Raw genomic sequence first — 26,094 nt, forward strand, 5'->3', positions numbered from 1 at the left:
AACCTCTGCACCTACCTTCTGGCATCTCTGGACCCAAAGGCGTGCCTGGACATCCAGAGAGCTCTGAGCAGTGATGGGACCCCTCTCCGTAAATACCCAGGGCTGGCCCAGCCTGGAGCACAGGGCACCAGGTGGCCCGTCTCAACCCCAGGAAGGCTCATGAACACGGAATTCAATTGGCTGCAAAACTCCAGCTGTTTAATAACAAAACTTCCCCATCCTCACCCCATCACCGCACTGGGAGAGTCATGGCTCCGACCATGTGTGAATGTGTGTGTGTGGGGGGCTGCGGAAAGCCAAGGTGAATGGGAGCAGTCAGTGAGGGGCTGGTTGGGCCCTCGCCCCCCATGTCGTTGACTACTGGGAGCATCGAGTCAGGCTGGGCACAGAGGCCTCTCCTCCGCCCAGCCAGGAGCAGGGAGCTCTATCTGAGAGAGGCTGGGGCTGCCCACAGGCCCAGCCAGGGAGTATGACAGGAGGCCAGGGCCAGCAGGGGGAGGAGGGGGATGAAAACAGAAGAGACTCTGGTCTGTCACCGAGCCTAGGTCCCCTGGCCTGCCCGTGCCAAGTCCAACACCGGGAGCTGGCCTCACCCATGGAGAGGCTGCCACCACTCACAACGGCCTTGCCTTCTTGGCCTTCTTCTCAGACCTCACAGCCTCATCGTGGGCTTTCCGCTTCTCCGCCAGTTTGTTGGCCTGTAAGGAGGAAAAAGAGGGATGAAGCTGTGATTCAGGAGGGTGGGGGGTGGCGGGGAGGGGAACTTCCCCTTCTGCTACTCGTCTTAAAAGCACAGCTTCCAGAAAAGCTAACAGGCAAATTACCATGAGTCAAACCTATTTGAATAAACTCAGGTGAAGAAACACACCTTCCCCTTTGCCTTTATGACTATTATTTTATGCACCCTCAGCAAGTTAGGAGGATCCCAGAGCTGGAAGCAAGTGCCCCATTTACTGCCCCTACTTGGGAGAGCTGGGTGCCATTCAAACCTGCACCAGGAGCTGCTGGGGAGGGGCCAACCTGGAACAGTCTTTCCCCTGGGGCCACTGGGCAATATCTATTACAAAACAGGCCTCTCAACCTGGCAATTATACTCCTTCAATTTTACCCTCCAGAGACATTCGAAGCTGGCATGGACATGCTCAAGAGTGTTCTCTAAGAATGACTAAAAATGGAAAACAATCTTACCCTACCAGCAAGGAACAGGCCATGTATTGTGTGATGTCGTGGAAAGAAATTCATGCTATGGTTAAATAATAAACACCGCAATACAACCTAGATGTAGCACGATGCCCCCAAACCACATCTGTGTTATTACACACACAAAAGAACCTGGGGGCTATTACTAGAGATGACCCCAAGGGCAGGACTGCGAGCTGCTTCCACGCCATCCACTACCAAGTTCATGTGCACACAAAACTTTAATTTTTTTTTTTACTATGAGCATATGTGGAACATATATTGTAAACAAGAGGAAACAAAATAGAGAAAAGCTTAACAAAACCTCGCACGGTCCCTCTCACTTCATGCACTCCTGTTGAGCGGTCCTTCCTAATGCAGGCCCTGAGCCTGGCGGGACAGCTCTGTTCCCAGACCCCGGCAGACTCAGCAACAGTGGGGGCAGGAAGGAGACTGAAGCCCTGAAGAAAGCCACGCGAGAGCTGCTGACACCAAGATGCCCACACAGGCCTGGGTGGGGGTCCCAGAGGCCGCGCTGGGCCAGGCCAGCAACCTCTGAAAAAGGCCAGGAGAGGGCCTGGAGTCAGCCCAGGCGAGAGCCAGCCAGCCTCGAAGCTCACCTGTGCGGCCACATCTGGTGGCCACACCTAGAGCCTCAGGCAGGCAGCAGGGACTCACCTCGCGGATTTTGCGCCTCTTGCCAAACATGATCTTGTTGTAAAGGTACTTCTCGCGCTTCTTCATCATCATGATGGCCAGGCGCTTGGCCTCGCTCTCCTCCTCCTGGGCCAGCCGCTGCTTATCCTCCAGCTTCACGGTGCCTGCCGTCACCCTGGGCTTCTAGGGACACAGGGTGGACGCTTGTGGATACAGGTTCCTCCCCCACCAGTCCCCTGGCTCCTGCCCTTCTGGGCCAGGGCTGGCGCCGAGACGGCCAGTGGGGCTGCTTCCCTGGTACCTTCCCCTCCATCCTCTGCTCCTCCAGGGATGTCAGTTGGGCCTCTTCCTCCTTTTCCGAACCAGCCTCCACATCTTCCTCCTCCTCCTCTTCATTTTCTCCCCCTTCATCAGCATCACCCTCATTGTCTTCCTCATCCTCCTCATCCTCTTCTTCAGATTCATTCAAATTTCCTATAAACAGCCAATGACTTCTGAATGCTGTGGGAGCCTGCTCTTACCCTCGCAGGGGAGAACTGGCACCAGGCACCACCCTCTTCGGCCACGGGGACGTTCCACAAGCAGGGCAGGACTGTCCCAAACATGGCCCCCTCTGGCACCTCTCCCCACAGCCCCAGCTGCCTTCAGAGGAAACTCCAGGCCCTCCACCCCTGAGCTCTGCCGCCTCCTGTATAAACATCAATGACAACTTCCAGACCATTCTTCCGCCCAGTTTCTCTGAACATCAAGTAACACCTGATCGTGGGACACAATGTGTTCCCTTTTCCTAAGCCTTACTCCAAAGGGGGGTTTAAAGGGCCTTGTGTCCCTGATGCCCTGTTCTCTGGAGCCGCCACCTTTGCAGCCAAGAAGGGAAACAGCCAGCCAGAGTGCCCTCCCACTCACCTGGGTGCTCTCCCCGCTGCAAGGCCAGCAGCTTCAGTTTCTCAGGAGGAATGTAATCTCCTTCCTTCTCCGACACGAAAGGCGAGAGGTGAGGGGGCAGCTGCACCCCAGGGAAGTAGTCTGCCACAGGGAGGAGGACCCGGGCATTCACAGAGTCAAACACCCACTGGGGCTGCACGTAGTACCTGGTGCAGAGCAGTAGGAGAGACAGGTCACAGGGGCCACTCGAGGCCCAACTGCATCCGCGGGGGCCTTGAGACAGACCTCCGCACCCAGAACCCCAAACAGGTGGAGGAAGATGAGGGCTTAGGGGCCTACCTGCCAATGATGGAGGTCTGCTGCCCAGGCCGGTCGACAATCTGGTGGGTGATGCAGGAGTCTGTGACATCATAGGTGGCCCCGATGCACAGAGACTTGTCCCATGACACGTCCCCCCCAAAACTCCTACAGGAACAGGAAGAGCCCACAAGAGACCTCAGGCATGAGGTGCCTGCCCTGGGACCCACTGGCCCACAAGCTTGCCCTCCTAGGACTCACCTGTCCCGTCCCCACCCCAGGATGCCCTCGTCTGTCCGACACCTCCGGTGCCGGCCCCCGACCTTCTGTTCTAAGCTGGTGAGAAAGTGAGGCCAGCTGCCCTCTGATGAGAGCGTCCCGTGTGCTCAGGGCACGCTGAGCGCTCTCCACAAACTGCTCTGTTGAATCCTCACAACAGCCCTGAGAAGTGGATACTGACACCATCCTGATGTCACTAATGGGCATCCAGCGCAGGACCCGGCCCAGAGCCAGTGCTGCAGGCCTCCTCACCTGACGACGAAAGCCAAGGCCTCGCGGGGGACCTCGCGGTTCAGGAAGAACTTCAGGCCCTCGAAGAGCTTCTTGTGCTTCTCCTGTGCCTCCAGCTCCTTCCTGCGGTCCTCTTCCTGCGCCGCCATCTCCTGCCGCGAAAGGGGCCAGGCCTCACTCCGTCAGGCCCACCCAAACCCCCACTGGAGGGCAGGGGTTGGAGATGATCAGCTCTCCAGCTTCCTTTTAGATCCTTCGGTCCCAACCACCTCACCCCCCATCCCCCCAACCCTTCTTGAAGGCAGCACAGTCCTCACCCCATCAGCAGGAAATTCATCCACCTCGGCCTCCTCCTCCACAGGCACCACCACGCGGGCCAGACTGGCACTGAGAGCTGCCAGTTTCTGCAGGAAAGAAACAGGGCTGCAAGGCTGAGGCTTGCCGGTGGGCGGCCTCGTCTGGGGCCGTGGCCGGGGTGGGGAGGGGTAGCAGCAACAGTTCTGGGACATCAGTGAGTTTGGGTTCCAAGGGCAAGCCCCAAGACCACCCATTTAGCCATGAACACCCCCAACCCTAGGCCAGGGACCACCCTTCTGGGAGATGCCGGGCCAGTGCTCTGGAAGCCTCTCTCACCTCCAAAGAGCTCTCGGAGTCCAATGCATAGGTGTCCTCCCTGGCCTTCAATTCTGTGTGGGCCTGACCCTCGAGCTAGGAGGCAGGGGAAAGGTCAGAGGAAGAAGACACCCACAGCCCCCGCCTCCACGTGGGGAGAGAAGGCCGTGTCCCCTGTGGGGTGAGGAGGAGGTGCTGGGGTGGGCTGGGGCCCTACCTTGGGAGGGTAGTGCAGGTTGAGAGACTGGTAGAGGCGGAAGTTGACGAAGCCCAACAGGGTGGTGTAGAACTCGGTGAAGGTGGCCATGACCCTGTAGTCCACGTCTGTCGGGTGCTGGGGGGCACAGGAGGCGCATCAGCAGTGTGGGTGCAAAGACGGCACTGATGACCCACACAGGCCGGGGGGGTCTGGCCTGCCCAAGGACCACAAACTCCTCCAGGGCAGCCCTGCCTTCAGAGCTCTGCCCCACAAGAAGGGGCTCTGTGGTGTGTTCCCACCCAGGAGCATTCTGGCACCAGCGAGGCTCTAGACAGAGGTCCCAAGGGTTAGGGATGTCCTGGAGGCCCATGCCAGTTCCCCAAGCCATAAAGAGGGAGCTAGGAGTAAGAAAAGGGAAGACTTTGTCACAAGAGGGGCCCTCCCTCTCCCCCACCCCAGCATTCCCCCTCATCCTCCAAGTCTCGGCTCAGACTTTCATCCTCGCAGAGGTCGCCTTCCCCAACCAGTCTGGTCAGAGCTCATGCCTTCTCTGTGCCCATCCCACAACCTTCGTTCAATGCCTTCTCCGAGCACCCGGGGCAGTGTTCCCGGAGCCCAGCCCCATGGCTGGCCCAGCTCGGAGAGGCAGCCCTGGAGTAATCTGTCTGCCCAGGTGGGACAATGGGTAGACAGCCCTCGGTGCCTACAAGCCCTGGCAGGAGCCCTGGGACGGACACTCAGAATTCGGTGACCCCACCTCAGGCCCAAGCCAGAGACAAAAGCACAACCCGGGAGGACCTGGGATAGGCTGGGGCAGCTGGCCGGCTCAGCCCCAGGGAGCTCTTGAGAAATGGCGGGCAGAAAGCTGCCTGCTTGGCGCAGACGCACAGAGCCACCATCTCGAGCTGCCGACCCAGCGAGCAGGGGACAGGGAAGAGCTCATCTTGGCCCCCGAGGAGCTGATAAAGCAAAACAGGGCACGGATCTGAGCCACATCAAAGCACCTCGACTCTGGAGCAGCACTGTCCCCCCCCAACCAGGGAGGCTAGTCCAGCCCTGCCGACCCCTGGGACCTGGATGGGAGGATTGCCGAGCGATGCCAAAATCAATAGTGATCACAACGTCCCTTTTGTGCTGGGCAGGCCCGTGACTCTGAGCTGTTTCTCCACTCTGCCATCAGGCAGTGACCTGGGCTGTGGGGGTACAGCGGCCAAGAGGTACCCACCTGGCCCCCCACTCACACTTTCATCTTCCCAAGAGCATCTGCCAGGGCCCTTGATGGGCCTGGCGAGTAACTGAGCACCAACTCCACTTTCCCCAGCACAGCGCTGAGGAGGGGCCCCCACCCTGCCAACTGGCCCCACTACCTGCCTGGGTCCCACTGTGGGGAGCCCAGCACTGGCTGCTCAGGGGAAGTGGGCACATCAAGGCTCAAGGCTCAGGGCCCCGTCCCCCATCCTCCTGCTGAGAGGAAGTAGCGCAGGACCCAGGACCCCGTCCCCCATCCTCCTGCTGAGAGGAAGTAGCGGCAGTGAGCTGGTGGGGAGGAAGGAGGAATGGGCGGACGTTCCCTTCCCCCAGAGCCAGCTGTGTGGAGGCTGGCCTCCACAGGGGCCTATTCACCACTCGGGAGGACACACAAAGACTAGTCTGAGCAGCAAGGGGGTGGGACATCAAAGAGAAGGAAGGAGACGGGGACCAGAGAGGAAGGAGGGAAGGCCAGTCAGAGAAGGCAGGAAGGGAGGAGGAGGAGAGGATGGACGGAGCGGGGAACAGGGAAGGCCGAGGCTCTGGCACACACGCCTGCCCCAGGGAGTGGCAACAGGGACTGCTGAGGGCCACGCCCGCCACTCACCCACAGGCAGACTGCAGCCTGCCACCAAACATCACCACTGCTCCATAGCAGAGCAGGTTCCGGCCCTCGAACTCCCGCCAGCCCAAGGTAAAGGAGAAGGGCCTGGACCCCCGGCTCACCCTGGAGCACTGGACAACCTGGTCAGCAAACCCCCTGCCCAGCCAGGCTGGCGCATTTGCTCTCCACTGAAGGCGCCAGCTCCCGCACAATGCACAAGCAGGAAGCTGGGCTGCATGCAGGCCCACACAACGGTAAGTCAGGCGGAGGGCCTGGTCGAGACCCTTTGGGGGCCTAGAAGCTAATGATGCCCCCTAAGGAGGCAAACCTAGGATTTCTCTCCATGGGTCCCTGCCAAAATCCGCCAGTCTGAAAAAAATAAATAAGTAGCAGGACCACCTGGTGCTTGTGCTCACCCTCCCCAATCTCACCCAGTCCCCAGCCCTGCGAGGGAAGCTGAGGCGTTCAGGAAAGCAGCTTGGCCAAGGTCTGACAGAGGGTAGGCCTGGGCCGGGCCACTGTGCAGGCCTCAGCAGCCGCTCACTGTTCATTCAGCAACCCCAAAGGGCCAAGCACCAGGCACTCTGAAGGATTTTCTTTCTTAAATCTTCACAACAAGGTTCAGAAAGTGGAAGCCCACCATTAACTGAGGCACATAGGTGAAGGAACGTGTCCAAAGTCACCAGCTAGGGGGTACCAGAGCCAGGCTGGCTCCAGCTCTGACCACGATGTTGTGCAGCACATCCCCCACCCCACTCTCCGCCCCAGCCCCGGCCAACACTCAGGAACCCAGCGCTGGATGCTGCAGGGCAGCAGAACCAACCCTTCACCCAGACCCTTGTCTCTGTCTAGGAGCCCGAGAGGGAGCAACAACTGAGCACGAGCCCCTCCCCGTAGGCACACTCACGTCGTGGGAGAAGGCATAGGGCGTGATCCACACGATGGGCTGTCCCAGCACCTCGGCCTGGTAGTAAATGCCTTTAATGGACAGGAAGACCTGTGGGTGGAGAGGGGACAGCACAGTGAAAACCACGGGGCGGGAAGGGAGGGAGCGAGGGGGGCGCCCTGCCAGGCGGCCCTGGGCTCACCTTGCGCAGGGCACGTGCGGCGATGATGTAGTGCAGGAACTCCACAGCAAGCCGGCGGCACAGCTGAATGGTCTGCACGTGGCACTTGCCAGTCCGTGGGAAGGTGGAAAAGAGGAAGCACATGGAGAGGGCATCATCCAGGTCCCGCAGAGCGTCTATGAACGTGGGGTACCTGTTGGCCAAGAGGGCAGTGCTCACAGGCTACGTCAGCTGGGGCCTCCTGACCTCCCTACCCCAACCCCATCGGCCACCCCAAACTTGCCCTTCCCCAAGCCAAGCCTTGCCACTGCCACCTCCTGACCAGAAAGTCAGGCAATGCCCAGAGGCCTGGCAGCACCAGCTCCCCCACAGCCTTGGAACCACGTAACCAGGACATGCCCACTTAGCTCTGAGGATCAGAGAAATCCTGACAGGGGTGCTCAGGACACCCAATGCTCACCAGGGACTCAGCCTTGACCCACTTCCATGTGTTGTGGGTAGACCGAACCAGTGGCTCTCTAACTCTTTTCCAAGGTGGAAACTTCAGTTCAAAAGGAAATCTATCTGGAGATCCAAGACAGAAATCAGAAACACGTGCTGCTGACCTAGTGTGCCAGGGTGGAGGGTGGCAGCCTGCCTGTCCTCAGCAGCACTTGTGTCTTGGCCTGGCCACAGGTCACCAGAGTGGGTTATGTCTTGTCTCTCATCATCCAGACCTCTGTCTAGTTTATAGAACCAGTTAGAACCAGGCAGTAAAAATGCTGGAACTGGGTCCTGGGCCAGAAAGAGCCAGAGCAACAAAGCCACAGCCAGGAATCCTGTGGCAAATTGGGAAGCCGACGAGAATGAGCCACCTTTGGCAGGATCCACTACTGTGCGGCTGCCCCACTGAGGGACGGAGGCGTGGGTCATGGAAAGGACACTGCAGTATGAGTAATGATACCTGGAATCCAGCCCCAGCTGTGACCCAGAGTGGATCACTTTGCCTTGTATGACCCCAGTGGTTTCATTTGGAAAATGACATTGTTGGACCAGACTGTTGGTTTAAAACTGGGATCTGGCAGCTCCCTGGCAACGCCTGGAGACAAAACAGGGCTTCAAGTTTCCCTCCCCTGGCCAGAGCAGCTGTCAGAGCCTCTGGCATCCAAACTCCTTCCAGGAAGCTTCCTTTTGCAGAAAGTGTCCTGCTACTTCAGAAAAGAGCTCGGTGAAAGCCCCGGGACCAGAGCGAGCCAGGGACCTTCCAGCCCGAGGTGGCATCACTCACTGCAACGAGTCAGGAGGGGCCTGCCAGGTCTTCAGACCCAGACCAAGACGGAAGAAAGGCTGCAGGGATCTCCCACAAGACAACAGGAGGAGAGGCATCCGGTCTCCTGGTGCAGAGGCGGGAGCCTCCATCGGCCCCCTCTAGTGCCTCCAAGCTTCCTTACTCTCCACAGACAAAACCAGCACCCCGAGCCCTGTGTAGAAACAGCACCAGCCATTTCTGAGCCACCTGCTTCTCCCTCTTAAGCAATGGCTAAGGAGATGGGGTGATGAGGAATGGGAACACCACAACCACACCGCCACTTGGAGCATGCGTGAATCCACATACTCGCTTTTTTCTTGTGCCTTTTTTTCATTTGTTCCACACAACAGCTGTGTGGCACAGGCAGAACAGGACTATCACCATCTCTCTGTTAGAGGAAGACCTGCTCGGAGCAGGAACGGTTCTCAGGCCGCCTATCTCGCGGGCTGTGGGGCAGGGGTGAGAACACCAGCTGTCGAGCTCCTAGGCCTGGGCTCTTCCTGTGCTAGCCCACTGCTGCCTGACTCAATGAAGCCAAGTCCATGCAGCCTGGAGCTATGTGTTCCCAGGCCATCAGCCCCAAAGAGAAGTTGGACATTCACTTAGCCCCGGGCTTCTGACCCTTACTACTAACGACATTTCGGACCAGGTTGTTCTGTGCACTTGTAGGGTGTTTAGCAGCATCCCTGGCCTCTACCCCTTAAATACCAGTAGATACCCCCCATCCAAGTCACGAGAACCAAGTGTCTCCAGACATTCCCAAATGTCCCCCAGGGGGCAAAATTGCCCCTGTTTAAGGCCACTAACTTAGCCAAGAGACTGCTGAGAAGGCTAGGTAAGGAAGTTAACATCAGAGGGGTCCAGTCATGTCTTCCGGGTCTGCCCATGCATCTGGTCTGTACTCCCAGAACTCTGGCGCTCCTTCTCACCACAGGGCCTTTGCACTTGCTGTTTCCTCTGCTCAGACCATGCTTCCCCTGGCTGGCTCAAATGTCTTCCCTCAGAGAGACCTCTGACAAGCCTGTAGCTAATGTATGTCCCCCAGTTCCCTTCAGGCGGTTAGCATCCCTCACGGCACTGACTGTGACTTGCAATCATTATAGAAATCTGTCAGTTTGTTTTTCGGTCTGCCTCCTCCAAAACGATGCCCGCAACTTGAGCAGGGTCTTGGTCTTGTTCCTCACTGTATCCTCACTGCTAGGACTGAGCCCAAACTCACCGCTCCTTGACAATGTGGTCAAGCTTGTAGTTGGGCTTGTTGTCCTTCAGACGCTCCACGGTGTTCCATTCACTCTTCCCATAGGCCTTCCGGAGCTTCCGGACGAACACCTGGAAGAGAGGAGACCACTGATGCTGGGGCCAAGGGCTCCCGGAGACCCCTCTTCCATGGAGGGACACGAGGGGCGGGAGGACTCTCAAGGTCTCCTGAAGCTGACGACAGCTGCCTGACTGTGCCATCCACCCCCTCAGCCCAGGATCTGCAAAACAACCAACTCCAAGGAACATCAAAACTGACCCACACTGACAAGCAGCCAGCCCGCTGTGGCCCTGTGATGGATGAACAAGGACAAGCACTCACAGATGTGCTGACTCCACAAGTTTAGGTGAAAACGTACCACTTTCAGCCCTACTGTCCAACTGAGGAGAGGCCAAGTGACCTGCTAGTGAGGCAGATCAGGGCCGGGAGGGCCAGCCTTCGTTCTCAATGTCAGTGTGGAAATGAAACAAGCCACAGGTCCATGTGTGGGGCTGGGTCATGCAGGAAAATGCAAGTGAAGCCAGCAGTGGGCCCAGAAGGTCCTCCAAACCAACCAACTTCCCTCCAAGTACTTCTAGTCAGGGCTACCCCCACTCCTCTTCAGAGGCTCAAAGGCCGCCTCTGTTGAGGTCATGAACGGCACCTCCAAGACAGCCATTTCCCACAACAGGCTCGCTTCCCATGGAGTGATGTTAAGTAGTTGCAAAACCCAGTAGCAAAACAGGGCCAGCCACCTACCCTGATGGACTGGGGCAGGAGGGCCAGCAGCAGCTGCCGGCCAGTCTCTAGTGGCCACCAGGTGGCGCCTACCCCTCCCAGCCAAGGGCCTCTGCCCCGCCCTGCCATCCAGCAACGGCTTTAGCAACAGCAGTCTACTTCCAACTATTTGCATTTGGTATAAACAGGCTTCTACTTTCCCTGTGGTATTTAAGCATTTAATGGTTTCTATTTGTGGAATGAAAAGCTTGGTCTCCTGGGAGCAATTCCAGAAAGGATCTGAATAGGAGCAGTTTCTTTGGGCAAAGAACATACCACAGAGCCCCTTAAATAGCACCATCTTTGCCTCAGAGGCAATAAATTTACTCTATTTCCATAAGAACCAGGGTAAAGATATGACAGGTGAAGCATTAATCATATGCTGGGTTCTGTGCAAACGATTTCCACGTGTGCCCTTAGTCAATCACCACGACACTCTTCCAAGGTGGAAGTACCTCACCCTTTGTACAGTCTTGCTCGGTGAGGCTGAACAATCTGTCCAAGGTAACAGTTAGCAGGTCAGAGAGCTGCGCTGGGCCCCATCCAGACCCCAGAGCCCGGGCCTCACCTTGTACTCCCGGAATTTGTTGACGATGGGTTCATGGAGGAGGAACCTGATGTCTTTGATAAGGTAGAAAGTTCGGGCTGCCGTGGAGCCCTTGTTCACCTTCTTCTTGTGTTTCGGTTCATGGGGATAAATGCCCTTTAGGATGCATAGCCGCCTGGAAGACAAAGGCCATTCCTTCTGTCAGTAAATGTGCAGAGCACCGCCCACGCCAGGCCTGGGAAACAGCAGTGAATGGGGAACACAGGGGCTCTGCCCTTGGAGAACTCATATCCTAGTATAGGAGTCCGAGAACCACAAGTTCCCCGAAAATCACATCATGCAGACTGTCACAGGCACCAGAAAGGAAACAATGAGGATGTTAACAGGGGCCAGCTGGCAGCCAACCCTTTTACCAAGGGGAGCCAGGAAAGATCATGCTGAGAAATTGACAAGGTAGCCATATAAAAGGTAGAAGGAAGAGCGTCCTAAGAAGAAGGATGAGGGCTGGAAGGGTGGAAAGCGCTGAGCACACTTGAAGGACTAAAAGTGGGCCAGGTGGCAGGGCCCACAGGCCATGGAGAGTTTGGATTTGACTCTACAAGGAGTTGAGAACTCCGAGCTACAGGATCAGGGGTCTCTCCTACCAGAAGAGAGGGAACGGGTGACAAGACTCAGGCAGAGACCAGCAGTGCACTGTACCAGTGGGCCCATTCTGATGACTCAGGGCGCATGACCCAGGTCTCCTCCAGCTTCCCCACAGACCACACCCAGCAAAGCACAGCTCACTAAAGCAAGGCCACGCAAGAAAGACGAGGAATATTAGAATTTCAGACAGAGTTTGCAGCAATGCAAGTCAGACGGACGCAGCCGAGTTTTCACTGTGTGATCCACTGCCCGGGCACCCTGAGGGCACCCTATTCCACTCCTCCCACCTCACCTGAAGTCGGCCAGGCTCAGCTGCAGCTTCTTCCGGGCTTTGTTTCGCGTGATGTAGTTGGTGGCGGAGCCTCGTTCATACTTGGGGAGGAAAAAAACAATTCTCCATTAGCGATGACTACAGTGACCGACATCAGCCTCCGGCCGCTCCTCGTGCCAGAAGCACTAACACTCTGGATGAGTGGCCTAGACGCTTCTGGGACAGGAAACTCTGTAGGGAGGGAGCCCACCCTCTGAACGAGCTCTTGCAGCGTTTCTTTGCAATAGACAGCATAAATAACACATACAGCTGCACGATGCTGGGGACCCTGTGGCTGCTATGGATCACGTGCTTGCCAAGCACTTAGCAGCAGCTCTGAGTATTGGCCATTATGATGAGTGATTTCCACACATTTCATTTAATCCCCACAACACTGTGAGGTGGATGCCACTAAAACCCCCACTTCACATGGGAGGAAACAGGCTCAGTGACATAACCTGCTCAGGTCACACAGCTTTTTAAAAGCTGGGGCTGGGATTCAAACCTAGGTCTGAGCCCAGAGCTGAGTGTCTAACCCACTGAGCCAGGGTTCTCAACTTTTTTTTTCATTCTAATCACCCCACCACCCCCAGAAGCCCTTTTAGACCTTTTCCCTGCACTTACTCACCCCCTCTCATGGCCCCATGAAATGTCAATACTCCAGATACCAGAGATCTGTTTGTGTAACGGGTTCCTTTGGAGGGCCACAAACCACTGTAATATCTAAGATCCCCCAACCCATTTTTGTTCCCTTGGGGGTGATATCATCTGGTTGAGAATGCATGCTGCAAGCCACAAAGCCTCTCCCTTTCCCCATTCATTCATTCACCAGACCTCTACTATGTTCCAAGCATTAAACTAGATACCATGAGGGCAATAGAGACAACAGGCCTGGTCTCTACCTGTCCCCACGGAGCACGTTGGCTTGCGCAACCATGTGGATGTCTGTGGTGCCAAGACGCTGCCTCACGCTCACATCTCTGTATCCCTGATAAAGAGCAGCAGTGCACTGTACAAAGCACACTGCGATGCTAACCAAGCACGTCTTTTCCAAACAAGCCCTTCCTCTGGAGTAAGACAATAGGGGCCTCAACGGCCAGGTCCAGCTCTAAAGCTGTAGCCTCCTGAGGGGTATGTTTGTGAATAACTTCACAGTCATGAAACACATCATACACACATACAGAGTGACGAAGATTAGCCCTGAACTAACTAACATGCGTTGCCAATCCTCCTCTTTTTTGCTGAGGAAGACTGGCCCTGGGCTAAAATTCGTTGCCAATCCTCCCCTTTTTTCTGAGGAAGACTGGCCCTGGGCTAACATCCATGCCTGTCTTCCTCTATTTTATATGGGACGTTGCCATAGCATGGCTTGATAAGTGGTGCACAGGTCTGCACCCGGGATCCGAACCTGCGAACCCCGGGCCAACGAAGCAGAGCATGCGAACTTAACCACTACGCTACCGGGCCAGCCTCCAAACATTTATTATTTGTCTATTGGGTATCAGGCCCATGCCAAGTCTTGGGGATACTAAGATGAGTTTAACACTGTCTCAAAAAGCAGAGTCTCCATTAAGTGTTTCCCACTGCCTTATGCCACACGTACCTCTACCACTATACTAATCCTTTTAGGATAAGTAGTTCTCAACTGAGGTGATTTTACTCCCTGTGTGTGTTGGGGGCGGGGGGGATTAGGCATTTTGGATTGTTGGGTGCTACTGGCATCTAGTGGGTAAGAGCTCCGGGATGCTGCTCAACGTCCTATAATGCACACACAACAGCCCTTCCCGCAACAAAGCGTTATCTGATTCAAAATGGCTGTGAAACCCACCTTTAAAAACTGTCATGATTTGTTTACATATCTACATCGACGCCGCAAGGAAAAATTTTCCATCTTATATCTTTGTAGCTCCCATCACTAGCAATTACTGGGTGCTCAACAGGGTGTTGCATTAAACACAAATTGACAAGAGAAACTGCCAAGCTAAAGGAAATACTTGAAGCAACAACATCTTCCTCACTCTCATCCCTTCCCCAATCTTCTCATGCCACCAAAGTGATCCTCCAGACAGCAACAAGAACTCCTCGAAAACCGATCATGGTACTCCCCCTTGAGTTGAGTCCTACCGCATTTAGAATAAAATCTAAGCTCCTCACGGTGGCTGACACGCCTGGTACAATCTAGTCCCTGTCCAACCCCAACCTCACCAGTTACCATTCTTCCCTTGGTTTACTATACTCCAGCCATCCTGATGTCCTTCCAATTCCCCCCACACAGCAAGCCTGTCCCACCTAAGGGTCTTGGCACTTCGTTTCCCCTGCCGGGCTTGCTGCTAAGCACTCCCATGCCCCAGAAGGCATCTGAGATCTTTCAGATTTCAGCTTAAATGTTATGACCCAGAGAGACCTTCCAAGACAACACTAACTGATTTCAGTATCCTTTTGTATTCTTCACCCTCATCCTTCGTTTGCTTCCTTCAGAGCACATTTAACATCTGTGATCGTTTTATTTGGTTGTTTACTTTAGCGTCCATCTTCCCCACTAGGAAGTGGGCTCGGGGAAGGCAGGGACCACATGTTTATGTTTCCACGCCAGTGTCCAGGACAGGGCCTGGTTCAACAGGAAAGGGAATAACAAGTTCCAGAGATGATGAACTTGACGTAATGGTGAACGTTACGTAATATTTATCACTCTTTCACTAAACAGTTGCCCTCCAGCTCGCCCTGCTTTTAGAGTGAAGCTGTGTTTGATAACCTTAACTCTCTTTTACAGCCCTACTCGGGTTCTTTTCCGGATTTCACCGAACAAGAGCTGCCGTCCTCGCCCATCCTCGGACCCCTTCTCACAGCTGTCTCCGGCTGCGCTGATACCAGCCATTCCTAATACCCATGAGGGACCAAGGTCAGGGAAAGCCCGCAGTCCCCAGGCTCCGTCGCTCCGGTCTCCCACCTCCCGGGGGCCCCCGCCACCCCGGCATCTCCCCCATTCACCTTTTTCTTCTCCAGGCCTCCCATGGCTCCACGCTGAAAGGTCCACAAGCGCTGCGCTAACACCCAGCGCCACTTCCTCGCGCACGTGCCCTCCCTAGGGCCCCGAGGCCCCCACGCCGCCGTCTGCGCGGGCTGCCCAATGAGGTGCCTGAGCAAGTCTACGGAAAGATGGGGCTTTCCTCCTCGAGATTTACAACGAAACCCTCTGAAATAAATCAGTAAGACCGGCCTTTCGAGCTCTTTCCCATCTAAGAGCCCATTACAGTTTTAACGTTTAAACAATATATTCAGGCATTGCTATAATCATCCTGATTACGAACACGTCGTTTAAACCCCGTTGCATGTTGGGATGAAGGGGGGCGGAAAACTTGAGACAGCGCAGTGTCTTCTGGGATGCAGAGGGGAGCCGCAGTCTGAGGTGCGTGAGCGCGAGTTGTGGTGGTCACGGTTACGGTTGCTAGGCGTAGTGGGAACTTGGCTCCCGGGCTGAGAAGCGGCGGCCGCCAGGGGCGCCAAGAGATGGTGCCCTGGGTTCGACCCCGGTATCGGCTTCTTCTTTATTTGTGGACATTAAAAATAAAACAGCCAGTTATCTTACTAGCAGAACGAGTTTATTCGGAAAAAATCAAAGAATTGCAATTTGGGACTCGCATGTTATGGTAGAAGCCATAGGCAAGTCCAACGATCAAAGGAGAGGAATGTTATTTTATAGGAAAAAGGAGGAAACGGGGAGGCGGGGGTTGTTTTGAACAAAAGTCTATTAGAGAGGAGCAAGAGTTCACAGTGGGGATGTTTTCTCATTGGCTGAGTTGCTGGGATAGTCGATTTTTTGTTTGGAATGCAATCTACATTTCTTTCTGTAATTGAGGACTCTTGCCTGTTGAGGACTTCTTTCTGTTGGGGTCGATAATTGACTCTCTTTCTTGAAATTGACCTCTGATGGTAGTAAGGGTGCGCTCCCCTTTCTGGCCTCCTAACTCCATTTTAAATGAGGTTTCCCTTTATTAATTTTTAGAGGTTTGCTCGCTTTTATGGGGATAAAATAGATCAAAAGCAGATTTTTTTACCCACAGAGGTAGAGAGACCTGAGAGGCCACTTACATTTTCTGAGCCTCAACGGTGCCTTGGAAAATGACGCCAAGCAAAGTTATAGAACTCGTGATATATATTAAATGTGCCTTTAACACATTTGAGCTTTTAGTATGTACACATAAATTCCATATTGTGTTCCTCAAATGATAATTACAAGATTTATACAAATATTCACACCAAAGTGGTGTGGTCTGCGAGGTATATAAAATTTTAAAGTTGTTTGATATTTTCCTCCATCAGGCGTCCAAATTCTGTTTGGAGATTGCCTAAAAATCTTAAATTTGAGGCCCTTGTGAATTTGACCTGACCCAAGGTCATGGTCATAAAATTCACCCTTTAGAGGTGGGTACAGACGTTAAGCACTGGCCAATGCTTGTTTTGAACAATGTGAGTTTTATTATCTATTTTAAATGAAAGCTAAAGTAAAATAAAAACCCAGCGATTCCACAGTGAAAAATGAAGTGAAATGGAAACCGGGTGTGGGCAGATGAGCTGGCAAAGACTTTGAAAGAACTTGCCAGAGAGGTGTGAGGAAGACCAGGGGCATATGGGGTTCTCAACAGAAGACTGAGAAATATTTCAAAAAGGATCTGAGGACGAAAAGATTTCAAAAAAGAAAGAAATATTTCAAAAAAGATCTGAGAGCTGGCAAAGAGGAAGGAAAAAGAGACCACCCAGGCCAGAGGCAAAGGTTTGGGGGATTCGGAGAATGACAGAAGTCCATTATGACTGGAGCATGGAGGGTGTGACTAGACAAGAGGAGAGGGATGGACCTGAGAGGGTAGTAACAGCTAATTCATGAGAGGAACACGGGAGCAAGGCGAGTGTCATGAGCATATGACCTGAGCAGTCACCCACAGCCCTGCACTAGATCGAATGCTCCATCACTGTCTTAAAATTGTTAACAGTTTTATAAGAAGGCAGCCTGCATTTTCATTTCTCACTGTCCCTCACAAATCATGTAGCTGGTCCTGAACAGGAGGGACCCTGTTTTGCTCACATTGATTTTGAGGAGTCAGTGGAAGACACAGGTGGAGGTGTCATCAGGCAGCCTCACTGCAGAGCCTGCTGCTGAAACTTTGCTCCACTGCCTAATGAGCTGAACACTTCCCCTTTCTGAGCCTGTTCCAGAAGATTCCTTCGCAGCTTTGTGACCTTGGGCAAGTCTCAGCACTCTTCTGAACCTCTGTATCCTCATCTGTAAAGTGGGGATGATAGATAATGCCCACCTTCAAAGGATCTCCAGTGGATCTCTGGGAAAGGAGCCCATCTCATGATGTGGCATGGACAAGAGCCACCATTGAGTGAGAGCCTCCTAAGTGCAGACCCCTGGCCATGTAGCTTCCACAACGTCATCTTATTAAGTTGTCAAAACAACTCTAGGAGGCAGCTAGTTCCATCTTCATTTTTCAGATGAGAGAACTGGGGCCCAGAGAAGTTAAGATGCTCACCTGGATTAGCACAGCTAGAAATTAGCAGAGCTGGTATTTGAACCCTGGACTTTCTGACTCCAAACCCAGTATTTGTAAAGCTTGGGACTCAAGGAGAGGCTCGAAAGTGGCCATTAAGAGACTATTCTTCATTGGCACTAGCAACAAGAATTCACAGCTGCATTTCTTTTATTAGAGCACATTGTTTTCCCAATTATAAAATTAATTCTTGTCTAATGTAGATAATTCAGAAAATACTGAAAAGTATGAAGGAAAACAAATCAACCCTATTCCCACCAGCCCGAGATAATGATTATTAACATGTTGACATAGTTCCTTCCAGTCTTTTTTCTATAGCTCCATGTAAAAGCAATGGGCACAAAGAGAATCATCCCATGGACACCATTCTGTATCTGGAGATGGGGAGGCCTGGCAAATACATCTCATCAATCCTTTGCTAAGGATGGAACTCCAGTTCCCCCATCCCAGCAATCCCAAATGGAGTTATCCCACCGGCCCAAGAGGAAGCCTGCCAGATTGGGGATTTGTGCATCTCACCCAGTTACTGTTGGGCAAACCCTGCTCTGATGCTTTCCCTCCTCCCACCCCATCTTGTGCTTCCCTCTTGGAAGATCACGTCATTCCTTTCCCTGGAGAACAGGGACTACTGATGTCACACACACCTTCCAACCTGTCCCTGCCCATCACCTACTCCCTACTGTGAGCAAAGCATTCCCAGAGTGCCAGCCCCAGAGGGACAGAGGCAGTAGAGAGTGGGCCTTGAAGGCCCAGGCACCTGGGCTCAAATCCTGGCTCTGTTCTGGGCAGCTGCAACCTCTCAGAGCCTCTGGTCTACATCTACAACGTGGGAGTATAAATAACACCAACCTCCTGGAGTCATTGTGAGGATTAGATGAGACAAAGACAAGTAAATGCTCAATTAACAGCAGCTGTTGCTTTTTATTAGCGAGGAGAAGTGATCTGAATAATATTGATTGCCAGCAATTGTTGAGTCCTTATTAAGTGACAGGCATAATCCCCATTAATTCTTTACAACCATCTTAGAGAAATATTGGAATTAGTTCATTTAAAGATGAGGAAACTGAGGCCCAGAGAGATGAAGTCATTTGTCCAAGGGCACACAGCAAGTTCATGGCAGAGCACAGATTAGACCCCAGCTCTTCTGCCACTCGCCAAGTCCCCAGCATTATTCCAAACGGCAGACTTGCTGTGCCTTTCCCATGCCCTCCTCTTCCCGCCACAACTCATAACCCTCTTTCTCCGTCTTGGGAACAAACCTCCTTCAGGGAGAGGTCTAGGCACTGACACCTGGCCAAGGAGCCCACCACTGGTTGGTGGGGGTCTAAGGAGGGTGCTATTGACCTCCAGCTAGTCCCAGTCCGCATCAACCATAGTCCACTTCTCCTTGCCCCTCACTAATCCCCCTTGGGAATGGGGATTGGGCTCCTCACAAAGTGGAAAGAGCCCCAGCCTTGGAATGAAGTAGATGAGGCTCGAATTCTAGGCAAGTACCCTTGGGTTGGTCACTCACCCTTTCGAGTCTCTGCTTCATTGTCCATGAAGAGACCAATAATGTCTTCCTCGCCTGCTTCTTAGGGTTGTTGGGAAAATGGTAGATCGTAAAGCACCTTGAGTGGCAAAATCTGTAAAATATAACGGTGTTGTGACAATCATTACTGCCATCATCATACAAGCACGTAAGAACGGAGTATCATGGCCTCGTGTAGTGGTTCACAGTGGGGTCTCTGAAGACATTTGTTTTTCCCCATATGGATGTCCAATTGACCCATCATAATTTATTGAAAGAAATGTCTTTCCCCTACTAGTCTGTGGGGTCACCTTTGTCACAAAGCATACTCCATTTGGTTCCATTGGTCAGTTGGTTATCTTTGTGCCAATATCACGTGGTCCCAATTATGATAGCTTTATAAAAGTCTTGATATCAGCAAAAGACGTTCTTTCAGTTTTTTGTCTTGCAAGATCTTGGCTATTCTTGGCCTTTTGCATTTGCCTAAAAATTTTAGAATCGGTTTATCAAGTCCCTCATACAACAACAAAAGACCTGTTGGGTTTGGATTGGAATGGCACTGAGTCCACGTATCGATTTGGGGAGACTTGCTATCTTTACAATATTTGGTTTCCCATCCCCCTACCTCACACTGTACACAAAAGTCAATCCTGGTTAGCTGTGGATCTAAATGTGATGGACAAAACAACAAAGCTTCTAGAAGCCTATGGTGGAGACAATCTTTATAACCTTGGGGTAGAAAAAGGTTTCTTAAACAAGGCAAAAAGCACTCTCCATAAAGGAATACACTGATATATTTCATTACATTGAAATCATAAGAGCTTCTCTTCATTAAATGCACCATTAAGTGAGTGAAAAGTCAAGCCATAGAGTGGGAACAGATGTTTTCAACACACACAACTAACTATGGGCTCCTATCCAGAATCAAAGAACTTGTACAAATCAACAAGTAAAAACAGACAACCCAACCAAATGGGCAAGAACCGGGACAGACATTCACAACAGAGGAAGTTCAGAGAACCAGTAAACTCATTAAGAGGTGCTCAGTCTAATTAGAAATCCAGGGCATGCCTATGAACACTACAAGGAAATACTACTGCACTAAAATTATGAAGACTGACCATCCCAAGTGCTAGTGAGAATGTGGAGCAACTAGAAATCAGATATGCCACTAGTAGGAGTGTAAACTGGTACAAACGCTTGGAAAAACTGTGTGGCATTATCTACTATAGCTGAATATACACTCTCCCTCTGAGCAGCATTCCCACTCCTAGGTATCCATCCAACAGAAATGAAAGCTTATGTCCACCAACAGTCATGTCCAAGAATGTTCACAGCAACAATTTTTGTGGCTTTTAATAGCAAATTTTTAAATAACCCCAAACATCTGAAATGTTCACCAACGATATACAACATGTATATTCATACGATGGAATACACATATAGCAATGAAAACAACTAGATTCCAGCTATTCACAACCCCAGGGATGAATCTGACAAGCATAATGTTGAGTGATAGAAACTAGACACCAAAGAGCACATGCTGCATGTTTTCACTTACATAACATTTGAAGGCAGCCCAAACTCAAATATAACGTTAGAAGCCAGAATGGTGCGTCTCTGATGAGGACAAGAGTTATAATTGGGAGGGAGCCTGTGGGGTTTCCAGAGTGCTGGACAGCTCTTCTTTCTTGATCCGGTTGGTAGCTACACACGTGTTTGCAATAAGTCACTGAACCATACATTTACATATCAAGCACTTTTCTGCACCTGTGTTAAATCCTAACTTTTGAAAAGCTATTTTTTAAGGGACAATTCTTGAGCAGACAGAACTGGGTTCACACCTGAGCTCTGCTACTTTCTGGCTATGTGACCACGGTCAAGTTATTTCATCTCACTGAGCCTCGGTTTCCTCATCCATAAAATGGGAACAATAATCGTACCTACTTGCTGGGGTGGTATGAGGATGGAAGGGCTTCAGGTGAAATAATGGTGCAAAGCCTAGGGCCTCACTCAACCAATACTGGCTAGTGATGACCATGAACCATATTCTACAGCATTATGTATGTCCTCTAGTCAAGGGTGTCTGAGAAAGAACTGGAAAAACGAAGTTCAAACCTCAGCAAGGGTTGCCAGGTAAAATACAGTATGCTCAGTTAAATTTTCAGTGTAAGTCTATAATTTTACAGGGAACATACTTATACTAAATTTTTTTTCATTGTTTATCTGGAATTCAAATTTTATTAGGTGTCCTGTATTTTTATTTGCTAAATCTTGCAATCCTAACCTCATAGTTACCAGCTGTGTGTCCTGGGCTAAGTTGCTTGACCTCTCTGGCCTTGGTTGCCTAATCTGTAGAATGGGAATAAATCTCCCTGCCAGTGTGGACATAGAATGAAACTGATTCAAATAGATAGGTGTTCCCAGCACACACCAAGCTTTCTGTGTTTGTTCCTTTCCCTTCATCTCCCTCCCTCCTCTTCTGTTCTTCCCTTTTCTTTCCTTGCCTAATTCCTAGGGTGGCTGGGGCTCCCCACAAGCATCATTAAGCCCTGTTGCTAGGCTTTGAAACTAAGAGATTGTGATTAGCTGTAAAGAGTAAGTAGTAAAGTTGTAGGATTTTTGTCTAAAACACACACACAGGGGCCGGCCCAGTGGCATAGTGGTTAAGTTCACACGCTCCGCTTCGGCAGCCTGGGGTTCGCCAGTTCAGATCCTGGGTGCAGACCTATGCACCGCTCATCAAGCCGTGCTGAGGTGGCATCCCACACAGAGCAACTAGAAGGATATACACCTATGACGTACAACTATCTACTGAGGCTTTGGGGAGAAAAAACAGAAAAAGAGGAAGATTGGCAACAGATATTAGCTCAGGGCCAATCTTCCTCAAAAAAAGAAAAAAAAAACCACACACACACGGTCAATTTTAGCAGGAAGGGACAAAGTCTGCTTCTTCTGGACTCAACCATTGGACAAACTCTAATTTTTGCTGAGGACATGCTCTGCTCTCTGCTTGTCCCTACCATAATTCGTGTGTCAGGTCTCTGACAGGAGCCGCATCCTCTCTCTGCACCTTCTACTGCAGCTCAGAATTTTATCATTTCTGGCCAAAGTCTGTTGCAGGACTCACAGAGGAGAGAGAAGACACAAAGCCATCTTTGAAATAAATTATAAAGATCAAAACAGGGTGACATAAGAGAGTTTCCGAGCATAAGATCAGATAACGCTTCTGAGCTACGTTAATAAAACAACTCACTAACCCACACATCACGGTCATTTGAACCACACTGTCCCAAAATAGGATTTTCTCTAATTTCCTGAGCAGCTGATGCAAATGGAGAGAATGTGAGAGTAGTGAGTGGGCTGTGTCAGGCGGTAAGTAACTCCACTTCGATGGAGTATTAAAAAAGTGGGAAGGCGGGGCCTTGTCTCCAGAAATGTCAGGCAAACCCTGACAGAGCTCAGAGGGTTAAGATGAAGGAAGCTGGAGTCAGCCAGACCTGGGACAGAGCCCTGGCCCTGCCACCCCCTAGCTGGGTGACCTGGGTAAATTAATTAGCCTCTCGATAAAAGAGGTAAAGGTACATAAACAGAAGAATGTAGGCTGCATTTGGGGTGCAGGGAGCAGACCCTCAGCCCCCGTGGTAGGTGATGTCCTGCCCGTATTCCTGTGCACTCACCATTCCTGGGCAGGACAGCAGCTTCTCAGTGCAGCCTGGGTCCTCTGCCTGAGGGTTTCCAGGAGCCAGGTCGGCCAGATGTGCTAGGGAACCCATCCCCAGGAACGTTCTTCAAGTGATGACAAATGAGAATTGGTGGATATATACCCCAGGTGCTTGTCTCTGGGGTGGGACGACTCTGGGCACAGTCTACACCATCTCCAGGGGTTCCCTGGTAGGGCTGGGTCCTAGCTGCCCACAGCACTCACCTGCTCATGAAGACATCCTGTGTCAGTTTCCTTTCCCTTCCCTGTCTCATTTCCCCTCCCCTACTGCTGCTTCCAAGGATCTGCCCCTTGTCTCAGTGTCTGCTTTTGGGGACTTGATCTAGAACACCCTCTGAGGCTCCTGAAGGGACGGATGAGGGGGCCTGGCTCTAGTTGTCTGGGCTCACGAAGGTGGCAGGGTAGAGTGGGCAAGCAGACCTGTGGTCAGCCCCCAAATCTTCAGCCCATGGCCTTGGAACCTATTGTGTGGGTTTATTTTGGCTGCAGCTGCTTCTCCTTCTTCAGGAGACTTTACAAATCATTTGCAGTCCAGGAGCCCGTGCTGAGCAGAAGTTCATTCACCCTGAAATCTACACTGAGTGTTGTTGACTGTGTGTCAGGCACCATGCAGGGCTCTGGGGCCCCGGAGGTGAGGGTGTGGGAACATTTAGCAGAGGGAGTCTGGGAAGCCTTCCTGGAGGAGGAGATTCTGCTGCCTGGCCCCCTCCCCTAGAGATCTTGATTTGATAGGTCTGGGTGTGGCCTGGGCATTGGCGTGTTTAAATCTCCCCAAGTGGTTCTAATTTGCTGTCAGGGTAGCAATCCACTGGTTGAAGGCCTTCTAGAAGCCCCGTCTGCTGGTTCAGCTGGTGGGCTGATGGGGGAAGGAGAGAAGGTCGACGGGGACTTCCAGGCAGCAGTGTCCCTGGCCTCTGTTGTCTTACCACCCTGGGGCCAAGGGGGTGGAGGAGGGAGCGGCCGATGGGATACCTGGGGAGTCAGGTTTCCTGGTGGTCCCCAAGTGTGTACCCCGGATAACCAGTCAGTCCACACCAGCCACGCTCTGAGGGGAGCCCAGCTCTGAACCAGAATGTGTATGTATATATATATATATATATGCACACATTCACTTACAGCATGGCACCCTGCACGTGATTAGTCTTTGGAGGCAGAAAGACATGCGTCTAATCCCAGCTTCGCCACACTAGCTGTGTGACATTGTGCAGGAGACTTCACCTCCCTGTGCCTCAGTTTCCTCATCTGCAACATGGCAATAATACTACCACCTCACAGAGAAGTGAGGCTTCAAAGGAATAACATATCAGTGCTTCTCAGTTGGGGCCAATTTGGCCCCCAGGGGCATTGGCAATGTCTAGGGGAGTTTTTGGTTGTCAGAACTGGGGGATGGTACTGGCATCAGATGGATGCTGTTCAATATCCCACAAAGCACAGGGACCCCTCCCCTCCACCGACTCAGCACCCCCAGCAACAGAGAATTATCTAGTACAAAGTGTCAATAGTGCGGCTGTTGAGAAACCCTGATCTAAGTCAGTCGTACTTAGGACTGAGCTGGACAGAGTCAGTGCTCCCAGAACATCAGTTCCTTTCTATTTTGTTTATTTACTGCCAAAATGTCAACCTGGCATGGTGATCCTGGGCGGTGCCTTGTGAGAAGAGAATATTAATTAATACATCTGGGGGGTTAATGAGAAGGAGGCGCTAGGCCAGCGCTCTCCAGCAGAAATATGATGCGAGCCAAGATGCAGGCACACGTCATTCTGAACTTTCTCTAGTAGCCACATGAAGAAAGGAAAAGGAGACAGGTGAGATATTATAATATTTTTAATAATATTTTTTTAACCCAACCTATCAAAGATATCATTTTAACAAGAAATCAATAGAAAATATTATTAGATTATTATACTTTGTTTTTGTTTTTTTGCACTAAGTCTGCAAAATCCAGCATATATGTTACCCTTACAGAGCATCTCAGTGAGGACTTGCCACATTTCCAGTGCTCCGTAGACACATGTGGCTCATGGCTCCCATACTGGACAACACTAATGTAAGACTAAGACCTTTCCACTCCCAGACGCTTGGTGATGAACGAGTCAGGCTGGGAGAGAAAGAAGATGAGGAGAAACAGGCTCCACTTCTGCTCTGGGTTCTTGGTTGGAGATTTTCTCCTATGTACGTTAAAGCTGGGGTGAGTGCCCATTATCAGTTACTCTATTCTTTACAGTATTTTTCTTACAAATGCTGCATGTGTACATAAAAACATCCCGGAGGACAAGTTAACCTTCTCAGTCTTTTGATCCTTGTACCGACTTCCCTAAATACTGTGAAATGCCTGAAATAACATCATCCTGCCAGTAACTGCCTGCTGTTTCACGGTCTGCTTATGGGGCCTGGGTTCACAGGTTTGGATCCCAGGCGCAGACCTACACCACTCATCCAGCCATGCTGTGGCAGCAACCTATGTACAAAATAGAGTAAGATGGGCACAGTTGTTAGCTCAGGGCCACTCTTCCTCAGCAAAAAGGGGAAGAATGGCAACAGCTGTTAGCTCAGGGCTGATCTTCCTCACCAAAAAAAAAAAAAAAAAAGAAAGACAAAATGTTCTGGGAAATTTCAAAATGGAAATCTCCCCATCCCCTCCAGGAGCACATGGGGATTTTCTCCAATATTCACTGTGAGGACCTGGTAGGGCACCTGGTGGCAAAACTCAAAAAAGTGTGGGGTCCGCTGATGACTGGATCACTCTGGAGTTTTTACTCTCAGACTTGTCTACACTGCATCTCCAGCAATTCCTACAGTTCAAGTTGACTCACTCAGACACTGATTGCCACAGAGGTTTCAGCTTGTCCTTCCGATTGTGGAGGCCGTGGTTTGCTCTATAACCTCACTTTTCTGATGGATCTAAAAAGAGTTGTTCATTTTCAGTTTGTTTGGCTTTTTACTTGTTAGGATGGAGTGGTGATATTAAGCTGTTTAATGCTAGAAATAAAAATTTAAATAGATAATTTCATACTTTTGCATGTAAAACTGTAGCTTTAAAAAAAGTCTCCCTTAGCTTTTTTTGATGTAATGCACAACTTGTTTCTCCTAACCCTTCATCCCTAACTTTTTTCAGAGGCTAACTTATAGTAATTTCCATAACCTAGCAACATTGTCAGTTTAAGGCACTTATATTTTGGAGGACTAAATCACACAAGATGATATTTTCTCACAGGTCTTAGAACACCAAGACCTTCTAGTAGATAATGA

The 26,094-nt window shown here is 51.5% G+C and overlaps 1 protein-coding gene across 2 annotated transcripts; it reads right to left on the reverse strand.

Annotated features, from left to right (window-relative positions):
• Positions 1–171: 171 nt before the first annotated feature.
• PES1 (pescadillo ribosomal biogenesis factor 1) lies at positions 172–15,152 on the reverse strand. 2 transcript variants are annotated; one of them, XM_058531780.1, is made up of 15 exons: positions 15,051–15,152; positions 12,045–12,124; positions 11,129–11,282; positions 9,766–9,875; positions 7,280–7,451; positions 7,099–7,188; positions 4,358–4,474; positions 4,162–4,236; positions 3,846–3,932; positions 3,550–3,680; positions 3,061–3,186; positions 2,743–2,927; positions 2,138–2,310; positions 1,858–2,016; positions 172–698 (listed from the first exon to the last, which is right to left on the reverse strand). In XM_058531780.1, exons 1-15 carry the CDS (start codon positions 15,072–15,074, stop codon positions 615–617), a joined length of 1,767 nt encoding a protein of 588 aa, XP_058387763.1. In that variant the 5' UTR covers positions 15,075–15,152; the 3' UTR covers positions 172–614. The 2 variants fall into 2 exon arrangements, with proteins under 2 accessions (XP_058387763.1, XP_058387762.1); XM_058531779.1 differs by having other exon boundaries at positions 1,858–2,019; positions 15,051–15,151.
• Between the last annotated feature and the right edge of the window lie 10,942 nt (positions 15,153–26,094).

This window comes from Diceros bicornis, chromosome 35 (genome assembly GCF_020826845.1).
Source record: "Diceros bicornis minor isolate mBicDic1 chromosome 35, mDicBic1.mat.cur, whole genome shotgun sequence".
NCBI lineage: Eukaryota > Metazoa > Chordata > Mammalia > Perissodactyla > Rhinocerotidae > Diceros > Diceros bicornis.